The sequence below is a fragment of the Aythya marila genome, assembly GCF_965140915.1.
Source record: "Aythya marila genome assembly, chromosome: 29".
In the NCBI taxonomy this organism is placed as follows: domain Eukaryota; kingdom Metazoa; phylum Chordata; class Aves; order Anseriformes; family Anatidae; genus Aythya; species Aythya marila.
Window position 1 is genome coordinate 132,133 of NC_139070.1, and position 12,094 is coordinate 144,226.

Below are 12,094 nucleotides of genomic sequence, written 5' to 3' on the forward strand. Positions count from 1 at the left end.
GAGGGAGAGAGGCGGGGCCGGGCTCTGGCGGAGGAGCAGGAGCCGCCGCCATTTTGGTGTCGCTGCCTCGGCGCGGAGCGGGGCCGGAGCGGGGGCCGGGCGAAGGTCGCGGTCCCGGGCAGCGGCCGGGAGGATGCGGCGCGGAGGAGCCTGACGGTGAGGGGGGCCGGGGCCGGGGCGGGGTGGGGCCGGGAGAGGGGCTGTCGGCGCTCACGCTCTTTTCTCCTCCTCAGGGGCGGAGGCTTCTTGGGCGCTGAGGAGATGGACGCTGGAGCCCGCCCGGGCGGCGGCACCCCGGGGCAGCCCCGCGAGTACAAGCTGGTGATGCTGGGCGCCGGCGGCGTCGGCAAGAGCGGTGCGTGCGGGGGCCGGGGCCGCGGAGAGGCCTGAAGCCCCGTGGCCTGCTCGGCCTCGGCGCCGTCTTCGCGGGCCGGGTTCGTGTGTTGCCCGCCCGGGGCGGGAGGGAGCGCGGCGTGGCGTCGCTTTCCGTGCTCTGGGGGGAAAAAAAAAAAAAAAAAGCTTTTAGCTTTGCTTCTGAACCCTCTAACGCCGCGTTTGTTGAGGATAAGAGTGTAGTTCTCCATGTTTCTGCGTTGTTTAATCTGTGGTTCTTGGTAGTCTTGCATTGTTTTTTCTGTCAGCTTTATCTTCTAGCTGTTACTTGAATAACATCAGGTAAATAACGCACGTAGGCGTGTTGTGAAGTGAATGCCGAAGTGGCAGGTATTTATTAGGCTTATGTGACTGTAAGCGTCCAATTTTTGTTTCCAGCCATGACTATGCAGTTCATCAGTCACCGATTTCCGGAGGATCACGATCCCACAATTGGTATGAAAAATCTCTTTTCTCTTTACTCTTTGCCGTTCACTCCACCTCCTAGGAGACTGAGGTTCTGTCGAGTCCATTTCTGTAAAGCGTTCAATTTAAAGGAGTCTGTAAACTTGGCTGTAAATTGAGGAATCAGGTCCCTTAATTTACTAATTTAAAGCATTAAAAGTTTTGAGACTACCATAAGGACTGGGATACGTATCCTGAGTTCTCTCTCTTGAACGTTTTTCCCACCATGTATTTGTTTGGGCCACATGCTACCTGGTATTTGTATGTTGACAAACAAGAATAAGAAACTTCTGAGGGGTGATTGCTAGTTTTCTGTTCTAAAAATCTAATCTAATCTGATGCAGATCAGTTACTGTTAATTTGTCAGACCAAACTGTGCTTTGTAATTTAGAAATTTCATGTTAATGGGTGAAGTGCTTCAGAGCTTAATATATTGTTATGTACAGTGATGCTGAAGGGCCTGGAATACCTCCGCTCAGGTTGTTCAGAGAGACTATGAACTTTCTGTCCATGGAAATATTCAGAAGCCACCTGGATGTGGTCCTGAGCCAAGTGGTTCTGGGTGAACATGTTTCAGCAGGGTTTGGACCAGATGGACCTAGTTGAGAAGACACTAAATCACGAAGCAATCAAATTTTAATTTGTTGTTAAATGAAGATCTGGCTAACTTACTGTTATAATATTAACAGCTTACATGGTTCTTGTGTAACATTCTGTGTATTGATGACTAATGTATATTGCAATTGTACTCCAACTTTGTTTTTTCTGATGTACCATGAATTCACAGAGGATGCTTATAAAATACGAATACGCATTGATGATGAACCTGCCAATCTGGATATCTTAGACACGGCGGGGCAGGTATGTAAGTACTAATAAGTGAGTAGGAGGGTGTTAGGAGTCTGTAATGATCAGTTACAGAGACAGAAATCCTGTAAAAGTATGTCTGTCTTTACTTCCAAATTGTTTTTACAGCTGTCATAATTCTTCTAAGATCGTCTTGATTATAGCATCTGTATCATTTTATATGTGCAGGCATCCCAGGCAGTACTCGTTTCATATACTGTTTTCTTCATTGCATCTTGCTATTCATGCTCAACAAGCATATTGGCTGAAAATAATACGCATTTGTATAATTTCTATAGCAAGGGAAGTTTGGTATTAATCCAATAGTATCTCATCCTACATGTAACAGGATGAGAAGACAGATGACCAGTTTGCTAATAGAATTTTTATGCAGCTGTTTTTGGAATACATACTTTGTTTCCTATTTTAAGCAAACTGGAAAGTCATCATACTTGTGCAATTGAAATATAATTGTTTGTTTCTAGGCAGAGTTTACGGCCATGAGAGACCAGTACATGAGGGCTGGCGAGGGATTTATCATCTGTTATTCAATCACAGACCGACGCAGTTTCCATGAAGTACGTGAATTCAAACAGCTTATCTATCGCGTTCGGCGCACTGATGACACTCCTGTGGTCCTGGTGGGAAATAAATCTGATCTGACACAGCTACGGCAGGTAAATGGCTGAGAAATTGGCCCTCCATTACATTTCTCCTGTAAAGTGCAGTAATAAATGAGGTCAGATTCCCTTCCTCAGTTTTTTCTGCATGTTTACTATACAAGTTGAACATTAGAGAAGTACATATTTAACCTGGTATGTGTTGAATAACCAAATGCAATCACAAAGGTAAAGTTTTCAGATTGATTCTAGGAAAAACCTAGGTTGAAACTCAAAGAATCAATCTTCTTTAATTCCTGAGGAGAGATGCTGTTAATAGAGATACAGCGTTCCGTGAACCACTTGCAAATACTACTACAAATTACAGATGCAAGTGTGATAAGAATGGAGGCATAATAATGGGGAACTTAGAATCTAAGAATGGACAGAAAGAAAATGAGTTTCAGCTTAAGGAAATTGTATTGTCTGTGGGGAAAACAGTTTGAAGCAGAGCTTTACTTTATGGAAAAGTGACATGAAAAACAATTTCCAGAAGTGCTGTTTCTATACCTGATTTTTTTAGTTTGCGTTGTGGCAGGAAAATCATGATAATTAAGGTAGAACCCCATGCTAAGAGGTGTAAAGCACCTTGGAACAGGGAGTGGGTGTCTGTCTTTGTATGTCTTCGGCAAGCCTGGTGTTCAGGAAGTGATTTGACAAAAATAATAGATTTTAACCAAGAGAAAGAAATACCCTGAACTGACCAAGCTGACAAATACTTGTATTAACTCTGAGAACTGCTCATATTAGGCAGTCCGTGATTAAGTTCCAAGAAAGGAATTCTTCTTCAATGGTGTTTTATTGACCAGAAGCTGCCATGTCCGGAGAATCTCTTACAGATGATTGCATTGCTTGAGAAGCAATGAGTGACAAAGAAATGGTTTTGTAGAGAAAGATTTAGACATCGGTTGAAACATGCTGTTTGGAAACTAGGAGAGGGTGCATGTAAAGTTCTGGGCTGAGCAGACTAGGAAGAGGTACACTTCATGGTTTTGCCTTTCTTGATAAGTCTGAACTTTGTTTTAGGTCTCCAAAGAAGAAGGCTCTGCTTTAGCTCGAGAATTCAACTGCCCTTTTTTCGAAACTTCAGCTGCGTACCGTTATTACATTGATGATGTATTTCATGCTCTTGTGAGAGAAATCCGCAGGAAAGAAAAAGAAGCAGTAATGGCAATGGAAAAAAAATCCAAACCTAAAAGCAGCATGTGGAAAAGACTAAAGTCACCATTTAGAAGGAAGAAGGATTCAGTCACTTGAACGGAGATAATTCCTCTGCAGAATGAAACCTGTGAACGGCCATTTGTAACCGAAGTGGTTTAGTGACATTTCAACAGTATGTTTTAGACTGACAGGACTTTTATGAGGGAGTGTGTAACTTTACCAATTATTTTTGTTTAAATTGGTATTCTCTTCATTTTGGATATTTAACTTAAGACACAGTAACAATTTTGTTGTCATTTTTTGACTGGATCCAGCAAATACTGTTTATATGTTGTTGATTACAGATGCTGATAGGTTTATGACACTGCACTTTTTAATGTTTGTCTTTGGTCACTGCATACTGGAAGTTGAATTGTGTAAAAATATTGCTGAACTTCTACCCAGCCTAACTTAATTTTTTTCCTAGTTGTTTGCACAACAAAATTTTGCTGCTCTCCAGAACAGTAACCCACATTGTGAGAGAAGGCTTTTCGAGGTCATCCTGAGAAATAGTTTACAAAGTGTATGTCATGACTCTGTCAGGTTACGTATTGGTGGCAATGAAGGGAAATGTACTAGAGGGGTTTTGTTGTTGTTGTTCTCACTGAGAAGAATATTTCTATCAAAAGTAATGTGGTATATCTTGTGCAAGTTTATCTGAGTTATCAGTTAAATCTCAGTGTGGTAGGTGGGATTCTAAACAAGTCAGAAAAAGCAAATTATGGTTCCTATGGCAGCTATAACTTGGCAACAGTGCATGAATATGTAGCATTTTCCTACTGTATATAGCATTTACTGTGTTGTCATAGCATGTGTAATGTAATGATGCTGTAGATGCTCTAGAAACTACAGCTTTGAATTTTCTGACTTGCTTTTTAAAATGACAGCTGTAATGGTGCAGTGGCTTATTTATTTACATTCAGTTTTATATTATTATTTTAAAGGAGCCAGTATCATTGAGTAGAAGTCTTTAATGTAGTCATTTCAAATTATTTTATGATAACTACTTTGTAAAGAAAATGACTGAAACTGAGGTATCTGGGCCCAGAATTAATATCCCTAACGCTGGTAAGATTCTTCCAATGCTGTCTTAAAAATAGAACTAGTGATGCAGTAGAAGGAAGCAACTAGCTGGGCACAATGACAGATTTATCTTGACAGATATTCATATCCCTGACCTTAAATATACAAGAGGTACAGTTAGTGCATGTACATTTGTTTTTTTATGCTCAGTAATCAATGATTCAGTTAAGAAAGTGCTTCTGAGGCAGATGCTCTGTGCATAGCAGATTATTTTTTGCTTTTGAGGTGATTTACATGTACATTGGTTATAGAATTTAACTCCAGAGCTGATGTCACAGTGCTAAAAGGTCACTGGAGAGATGAATGTCTGGTGTTCATTTTTTAAATAGTACAGCAAATCATGATGAGGTGACTCAGATGTGTTTAAAACACCTTTCTTAGAGACCTAAGTGCCTAGAATCTTTCAGCTTAGGAATGAAAGAGACTGTAGACTGTAGGTATAGTATAGCTTCTGTTAATCTTTGATCATCCATGTCAGTAACTGTTAATCTTACTGACTAAAAATAAGATCTGTAACGTCAGTCTTAGTGTGCTGCATATGTGCAGTCAAAACTGAAAATGAAGTCGTTCAAATTTGTATGTAAAAGGATCTAGTACAAGTAAGGATAGCAAATATAAACCTTTACACTTCTTTCTAAACTCTTTACTATTTAAGTTACCACTGGAAATTCTGTCCCTGGTGCTTTTAAGAGTATTTGCTTTGTGTGGGATTAAAAACAAATTTATAATAAAAAAAAAAAAATTGGGGGTGAGCATTTTTTTTATTTTATGTTTGTAGCTGAGCTAAATATCTAAATTGGTCTCTGTTTCTCACTTCCTTCCACAATTCCAGTGTTACGATACACTGGTAATCATTGCACATAACGCTGATTGAAAAAGAGACTGAGAATAATTCGGATTGTTGAGAATGTAGGACCTGTTTTAAATGAACTGTGTGAGCAGTTGTGCATATCTTTTCAGTAGTTACTGGTTTAGAACTTAAAGCCCTAGTATTCATTCATTGTTGGAATAAATAAATGCTGTCTATAACCCTTAAATTAAAAATCCTAGGAAAACCATTTGGCAGAGAATTTGGGGTGGACAGGAGTGACAACTAAGATGTTGCTCTAAAAGCAGTTGCTGACTCTGTCATAACAATTTCTTCAAACCAGACTTCTGGGACTGCTAAGCAAGGGACTGATTGTGATTACAAGTTTTCCCCATGCTTTTCCTTAATTCAGTAATTTAACATAAGCATTAGTCAGCTTCCTATATTCAAAGTTTTCAGACAGCATGCAAAGTTAACCTGCCAGCAGTACTGAAAGCTATATGGGACTAATACTTACTTTCACCTTAATGTAACTGATGTGTGTGCCTTACCTGATTCCTTCAATGCAATTCAAGTGTTTACTAATGCCTTTTGTGAGCCTGTTGCTTATAGAACTATTAAATCAGAACAGCAGCAAGCACTTTTTTTTACAGTATTATTCAAACAGAGTTTTATTTTTATCATGTATAAATTTGTACACGGGATTATTGTTTTATTTGACACAATATAGAATTTTTAATACAAAATTTGTATTTGATGTTTTAATGTGCGGTGTGTAGCATGATGGGTAGAAGGCTGCTTAGCATGCGAATGCTGAAGTAGCAAAGCTCACGGTGTGTTTTTAAGCTACTTTGGAAAATGCTCATCTTGCTAGCTGGTGGCTTGAAGGTAAAATAATAGTAATAATAAATTTTAAAAATGGAATTGGCAATTTATGTTTAAGTAGTGCAAAGCTTAAAAATTCAGATGTCTGTTGCTAAAGCATTTAAATGACAGATATTTTGCAATTGTATTACTTTACATTTCTATGGTCTACATAAGGTGTGTTAGCTTTTGCAGTTCTAGTTACAAATAATGAAAGAATTACTGGACGAGTTACATGTCTAAATCTTCATCCAGATACTTCAGTACTGGGATGCTGGGCTAACCAGTCCTGTGTTTTCTGATGAATCAGAATGATTCTCTGAGCATTGGTTGTTTGTATGTTATTATTTTGTACTGATAGAAAGCAGCTGTTCGGAGGCTCCTTTTGGTCTATGTCATGGTTGTTTTTTCACCCCTTCAAGGTGTTATTAGAAATATAAAAATTACTTAAGAGTATTTTCTAAGTAGTAGTAAATAGTACAATTGTGACGGCCTTTGTGGTGGTATTTTCTTCCTGCGTTAGTGTGCAGTTTTTCATTTAATACTGTGTCTCATTTGTAAGCCAATTATAAAATATTACAGGTCTATCTAGCTTTAATACATTAGAAGCCATATTACATTGCTGCTTGCCCGATTTTGCAGGCAACTTAAGAATATACAGACTATCATATTTTCTTAGGGATTTCCAGTAACTCATTCTGCTGTCACCTTGCTCATGCTCCTCTTGGTTTTTGTTTTTCACAGTTGAGGACATTCCTTATTTCCTGATAGTTTTGCTTCTTTACTTGTCTTGGGGGAGAGAGAAAATATCCTAATGCATCTCCCTGTTAACCCTGTACCTGCATAAACCTTCGATTAATCCTGAGTCAAGTTCAGAAATGCAATGACCTTGTTCTCATGCTTGGCTGTCACTGGTCTTATTGTTGCTCCTGTTATTTGCAATGGAGTGGGCCAATTTATTCGAAGTCAGCATGTTAAAGTGTAGTTAAGTGGCAGGAGGTGGTTCATTTTGCTACATGACTGTCATACTTCCCTAAAAACAGCAAACGTAATTTAACCCTAAGGAAAAGGCTCTTCTTGAATCTTTTTTTTTTTTTTTCTTTTTTTTTGGCTATATGTCTTTCAAATGTAGACTGGAACAAACTTCGTTGCCAGCATTCATACTAAAAATTATCAATACATAAGTGCTGTGGGTAAGATCTTAGAATGAATTAGGGGAAAAACTCAAATTACCTTCTTGGAAGCAGATGGCTATGGGCTTAGTGTCTAGGCTTCTCCCTGGAAATTTAGAAGCTGCTTAAGGCCTGGCTCCAGTGATGACCTCTTCCTTAAACAGCATGAAAATATCTGTGGAATGAAAAAAAGTAACACCACTGCATTCCTATAACTCTTTCTCCAAGGTGATTGTCAGCTGCCATTTGTCTGTTATCTAAATAGTTACAGGAGCTTTTTTCTCTTCTCTTCTCTTCTCTTCTCTTCTCTTCTCTTCTCTTCTCTTCTCTTCTCTTCTCTTCTCTTCTCTTCTCTTCTCTTCTCTTCTCTTCTCTTCTCTTCTCTTCTCTTCTCTTCTCTTCTCTTCTCTTCTCTTCTCTTCTCTTCTCTTCTCTTCTCTTCTCTTCTCTTCTCTTCTCTTCTCTTCTCTTCTCTTCTCTTCTCTTCTCTTCTCTTCTCTTCTCTTCTCTTCTCTTCTCTTCTCTTCTCTTCTCTTCTCTTCTCTTCTCTTCTCTTCTCTTCTCTTCTCTTCTCTTCTCTTCTCTTCTCTTCTCTTCTCTTCTCTTCTCTTCTCTTCTCTTCTCTTCTCTTCTCTTCTCTTCTCTTCTCTTCTCTTCTCTTCTCTTCTCTTCTCATATAAAAGCTTACTGTAAGGGCAACTTCGATCCATAAGGTAGTTTTTTTGTTTACAGAAGTTAGTACTATTGCATGTTTGTTGTTTAGGTCTTCAAGAGTTCAGATAGGTGTAAAATGTGTCTTGTCTGGGAACAGGGAGAGCTTTTCGGTGTTTCATCCCCCTGAGGCCAACATCGGAGGTGTGTTTAAGGCAGTAATTACCAAGATATGTTCACAAACATTCCCAGGAACAAAGAAATCATAGCTAAGGGTCTAACACTGTCATAATGCACGTGTAGTTGAGCAAATGTTGCTGTTGTCCACTCCGAGCATACTAAGAAAAGCTTTGTTATGTTCTGTGGTGCTGATACAGCTTTACTTTTGCTTGCTTTTATTGTGAGAATGCAAAACTATAACACCTTCTTACTGTTGATAGAAGTCAGTCTTTTGCTGACATAACAAGAAATTGTTTGCAAAAGTGCAAAACTAGTAAAAAATTAAGATACGCCGATGTTAATTACATATAACTGAGAAATCCTGTGACTTTCTTACTGAATTAAAGTGGCAGTACTTTATGTTGGAAGACTGGAAGGGTGAAAAAAATGCTATATAGAAACCAGATAACTAAGTCAAGTATCTGGGTCACAGGAGCTTGCTGACATGCCTGCTCTTTTACACAGGTATAAATCCAGTTGCAAGAAACCTTACAAGATTTAAGATGCATGGTCCTGATCTGATCCTTTTCCTCCAGCGCAAGCCAGCTGTATTCTGGTTTGCACTTTGCCACAGCAAATGACTGAAGCTGGAATGTTGCACAGCATAGACTGAGGTCATTTCTTCCAGTGAGTCTGCGCATTCAATTCATGGAAGATGCACAAGAGGCATATGACTTGAATTTGCACTGCAACAGCTAAACCACTAGATGGCCTACAGTGGAAGATGTAACCAGTATTACTCTGGATGGAAAGGTCTCATCTAACACGCACCTTCTTTGCTAATAATCAGCTTTAAATCCTGCATATAACTTGAATACTCTATGAATAAATAAACCATAGAAACACACACACACAAAAAAAACCAACAACTATGAAAACATTATTAAAACTTAGTGAAGTTTGAGAGTAACTTGAAAGGATGAAAAGAAAAAAAAAAGTCTTATTAAAACAACCTTATTGCATGGCCTAAGCATGGTCACACTAACACTCATCAACCAGTAAAACCAATCCTGCCATAAGATCCCAAAGGACAGTTGTGTGGTTGGGTTGTTGGTTCCTTTGGTTCCTTTTTTTTTTTTTTTCCTTTTTATTGCAAAGAAGAGACTACAGCACTTTGAAAATATAATTAGAAAAGGTGGAACTTCTTCTGGGGCCATATTGTGACTAATGTTGGAGTTGCAAGGAAATAATATTCTCTGCAGATAATATTGATAACTTTAGAAAAGGTATGGGTCGGTGATGGCCAAGCTACCTGTTCGGTCTGTTAGCATCCAGTATGATTAGATGATATTCTGTAAAGCCTTACTATTAGATTTCTGTCTGCAAAGTGCAGCTTTTGCGCAAGGTCATCTTTTGCATTCACTCCTTTTATAGATTTTTTTTTCCCCATGATCCCCAGACCTTCTTTCCCCCCCTCCCCCCTTTTTTTTTTTACTGATATATAGGAAAAAAAAAAAAAAAAAAAAAAAAACCACATAATTACAAGAAATATAGTAATATTATATAATTATGTATATTACATACATGTAAAAAATCCATAGTATAAATATCTAAAGCTGACCCTTAACTTTAATGGCCCCTAACCCTAATGGCCCCTAAAACTACACTCATGGATGATAATCTTAATGTTCCCTAAAACATAACAAACCTATCTGTAACACTAACCCTAAACTCTGACCTGAACCATACCCCTAACCCAAACATCCAGTTAGGGAGGGTTTCCCCCTGGAAGGTTCCTTCTTGCATATCTTAAGGAAATATGTCAAACTTAAGAGTGAAGGAAGTGTAGCAAAAGGAACAGATTCTAAATTTGCTGAAAATTAAACTAAACCCAAACCAAATGGCCTCAAAGAGTGCTTGCCTTTCTGCTGCTTTGTCTCCCTCCTCCTTTTCCCATCGTTTCCCTTCAGTTATCTTCTTACTTTCTCCTACTTATTTCTTGGTATGTTTTTCCTTTCCTGTCATGTTTCCTGACTGGCCTGGGAGATAAAGGATCTTCTCAAGGATCACAGAAAGAAGAAAGTAGAACAGGTATTCAGACAAAGCACTTGAAAGAAAACCAGGCAGGTTTGACATTACAGACCTGTGTATAGACATCACAATTTTCTGGTGTTGTAGGTTCTGAGAGAGCTTAACTTTAAATAGCTACTAGCAAAGATTTGTTAAATTTCAACAGTAACAGTACTAGTGTTGGGGCTGTTTCATCTGTCTCAAAGCGTCTTTTTAAATGATTAAGATCCAAAAGCTGCATTTTAACCAGGGTGGGAAGAGAGGCCTAAAACATGAGGCACTGCCCAGAGATGGGTCTGGTTGCCCTGAAAGGGAAGGGGGCTTGGAGAGAGATAAGCTATTTCTGACTCTGCCTGTTAAAGGAAATGCCGAAAGAGCCCTGACCCAGAGTGTGATCAAGAAGCAAATCGCATTACCATGGTAACTAGTCCTGCTCCTCTGTTGAATTAGGTGAGGTAGGAGCTGTCAGAGAAGGAGGGGCCCAATTATGCTGCTAGTGAAAGCAATGGCAAAAATCCCGTTGATTTAAATGGCAGCAGCGCTCAGACCCAAAGAAGGTGGGAAGAGAGTCAGAGCAGAGCTTCCATGCTTTTCTAAAAACCATTTCTCTTTTCATGGTTTGTCAAACCCATTCTATTTGCTTTTTTTCTTCTTTTTCTAATGCAAATTCTTTTGTTTCTGCTTCAGCTGAATGGTGTAAGAACCTGAAATGGGATGTTTGTTAAAGGCATGCAGCATTAGACACAGAAGCCAAGTAGAGAGGGGCAGAGAGATTTTTGCTTTCACATCTTCCACAGTAGAAAACAGTTAGTGACTGTGCACTTTGGCTGAGCAGTTTGAGTCAACTGCTTTGCTAACTGCAGTTATTACAGTGATGATAAACTGGCGGTGCTTAAACACTGGGATCAATCACAGCGCAGACAACAACGTACAGCTGTTAAAGCACAGAGCCCTCTTTTCTGAGTTGTCAGACGTTGGCTTCAAATGCACGCACGAGTAACAAGGCTCACCGCATCGCAGTTAGTGGCTTCTAATGTTTCTGGTTTCTGTGTAAAGCACCTCGTCAGACTGCCATTATAAAGCTGTATGGTGGAACTGAATTTAAGAAAGACCTCACCAAAGCAGGAGTCAGGTCATGCTGATTAAACTTCTTGAGCATTTCAGTAACTTCCTCCTCAGTATTATTAAGTTTATGACTAAAATAGCTGAGAATGACATCAGTGAATTTGGTCATGGCACCTGTTGCACCTTGATTATTTTCAACTTGTAGTGGAGTCAAGTTGAAGAGGTGTTTGTTTGGTTTGGTTTGGTTTGTTTGTTTGTTCTTTTAACGTTCAGTGTAAAGTGTTTCCCAAGTTTCCAGTTTTTCTATTGACCTTAACCTCCTCCTTTAAGAACTGTTCAAAATTCCCAGAATCAAAGATCCCACCTTTGACAGGGTGGGTCAAATTGAGGCAGAATTTCCATGTCGACTTCTTAATATTTCCTGTCCTTTTGCACCCCTATGCTGCCTTGACCTCCTGCCGAAAATGTTAACTATGTTCACTATGGCACATTTGTATTAGAGAAGGCATGCAAAAATCTTCCAAAAGTGCACTTTACAGTTGGAATTCAAAGCACAAAAGTTTGTGATATTCTTATCTCTTGGATGTGGTGCTCCCTCCTTTGAAAGTGAGCCGTTCCTTTCTGGTGGAAAATCGTGTATGATGAGCACTGACCACATTCAATTTTCTGGACCATTAAAC

At 39.3% G+C, this 12,094-nt stretch overlaps 1 protein-coding gene across 1 annotated transcript; it reads left to right on the plus strand.

Annotated features, from left to right (window-relative positions):
- Positions 1-27: 27 nt before the first annotated feature.
- RIT1 (Ras like without CAAX 1) lies at positions 28-6,786 on the plus strand. Its single transcript, XM_082780717.1, has 6 exons — positions 28-156; positions 234-355; positions 772-828; positions 1,625-1,698; positions 2,169-2,360; positions 3,369-6,786. The coding sequence occupies exons 2-6, from the start codon at positions 262-264 to the stop codon at positions 3,597-3,599; spliced, it is 648 nt and encodes a 215-aa protein (XP_082636843.1). The 5' UTR covers positions 28-156; positions 234-261; the 3' UTR covers positions 3,600-6,786.
- The last annotated feature ends 5,308 nt before the right edge of the window (positions 6,787-12,094 follow it).

What these genes read in the sequence shown, in the direction of transcription:
- RIT1 (XM_082780717.1), top strand. Translation starts at nt 262, where the DNA reads ATGGACGCTGGAGCCCGCCCGGGCGGCGGCACCCCGGGGCAGCCCCGC. An exon ending in GGATCACGATCCCACAATTG is followed by an intron (nt 829 to 1,624) that starts GTATGAAAAATC and finishes ATGAATTCACAG; the next exon opens with AGGATGCTTATAAAATACGA. An exon ending in TCTTAGACACGGCGGGGCAG is followed by an intron (nt 1,699 to 2,168) that starts GTATGTAAGTAC and finishes GTTTGTTTCTAG; the next exon opens with GCAGAGTTTACGGCCATGAG.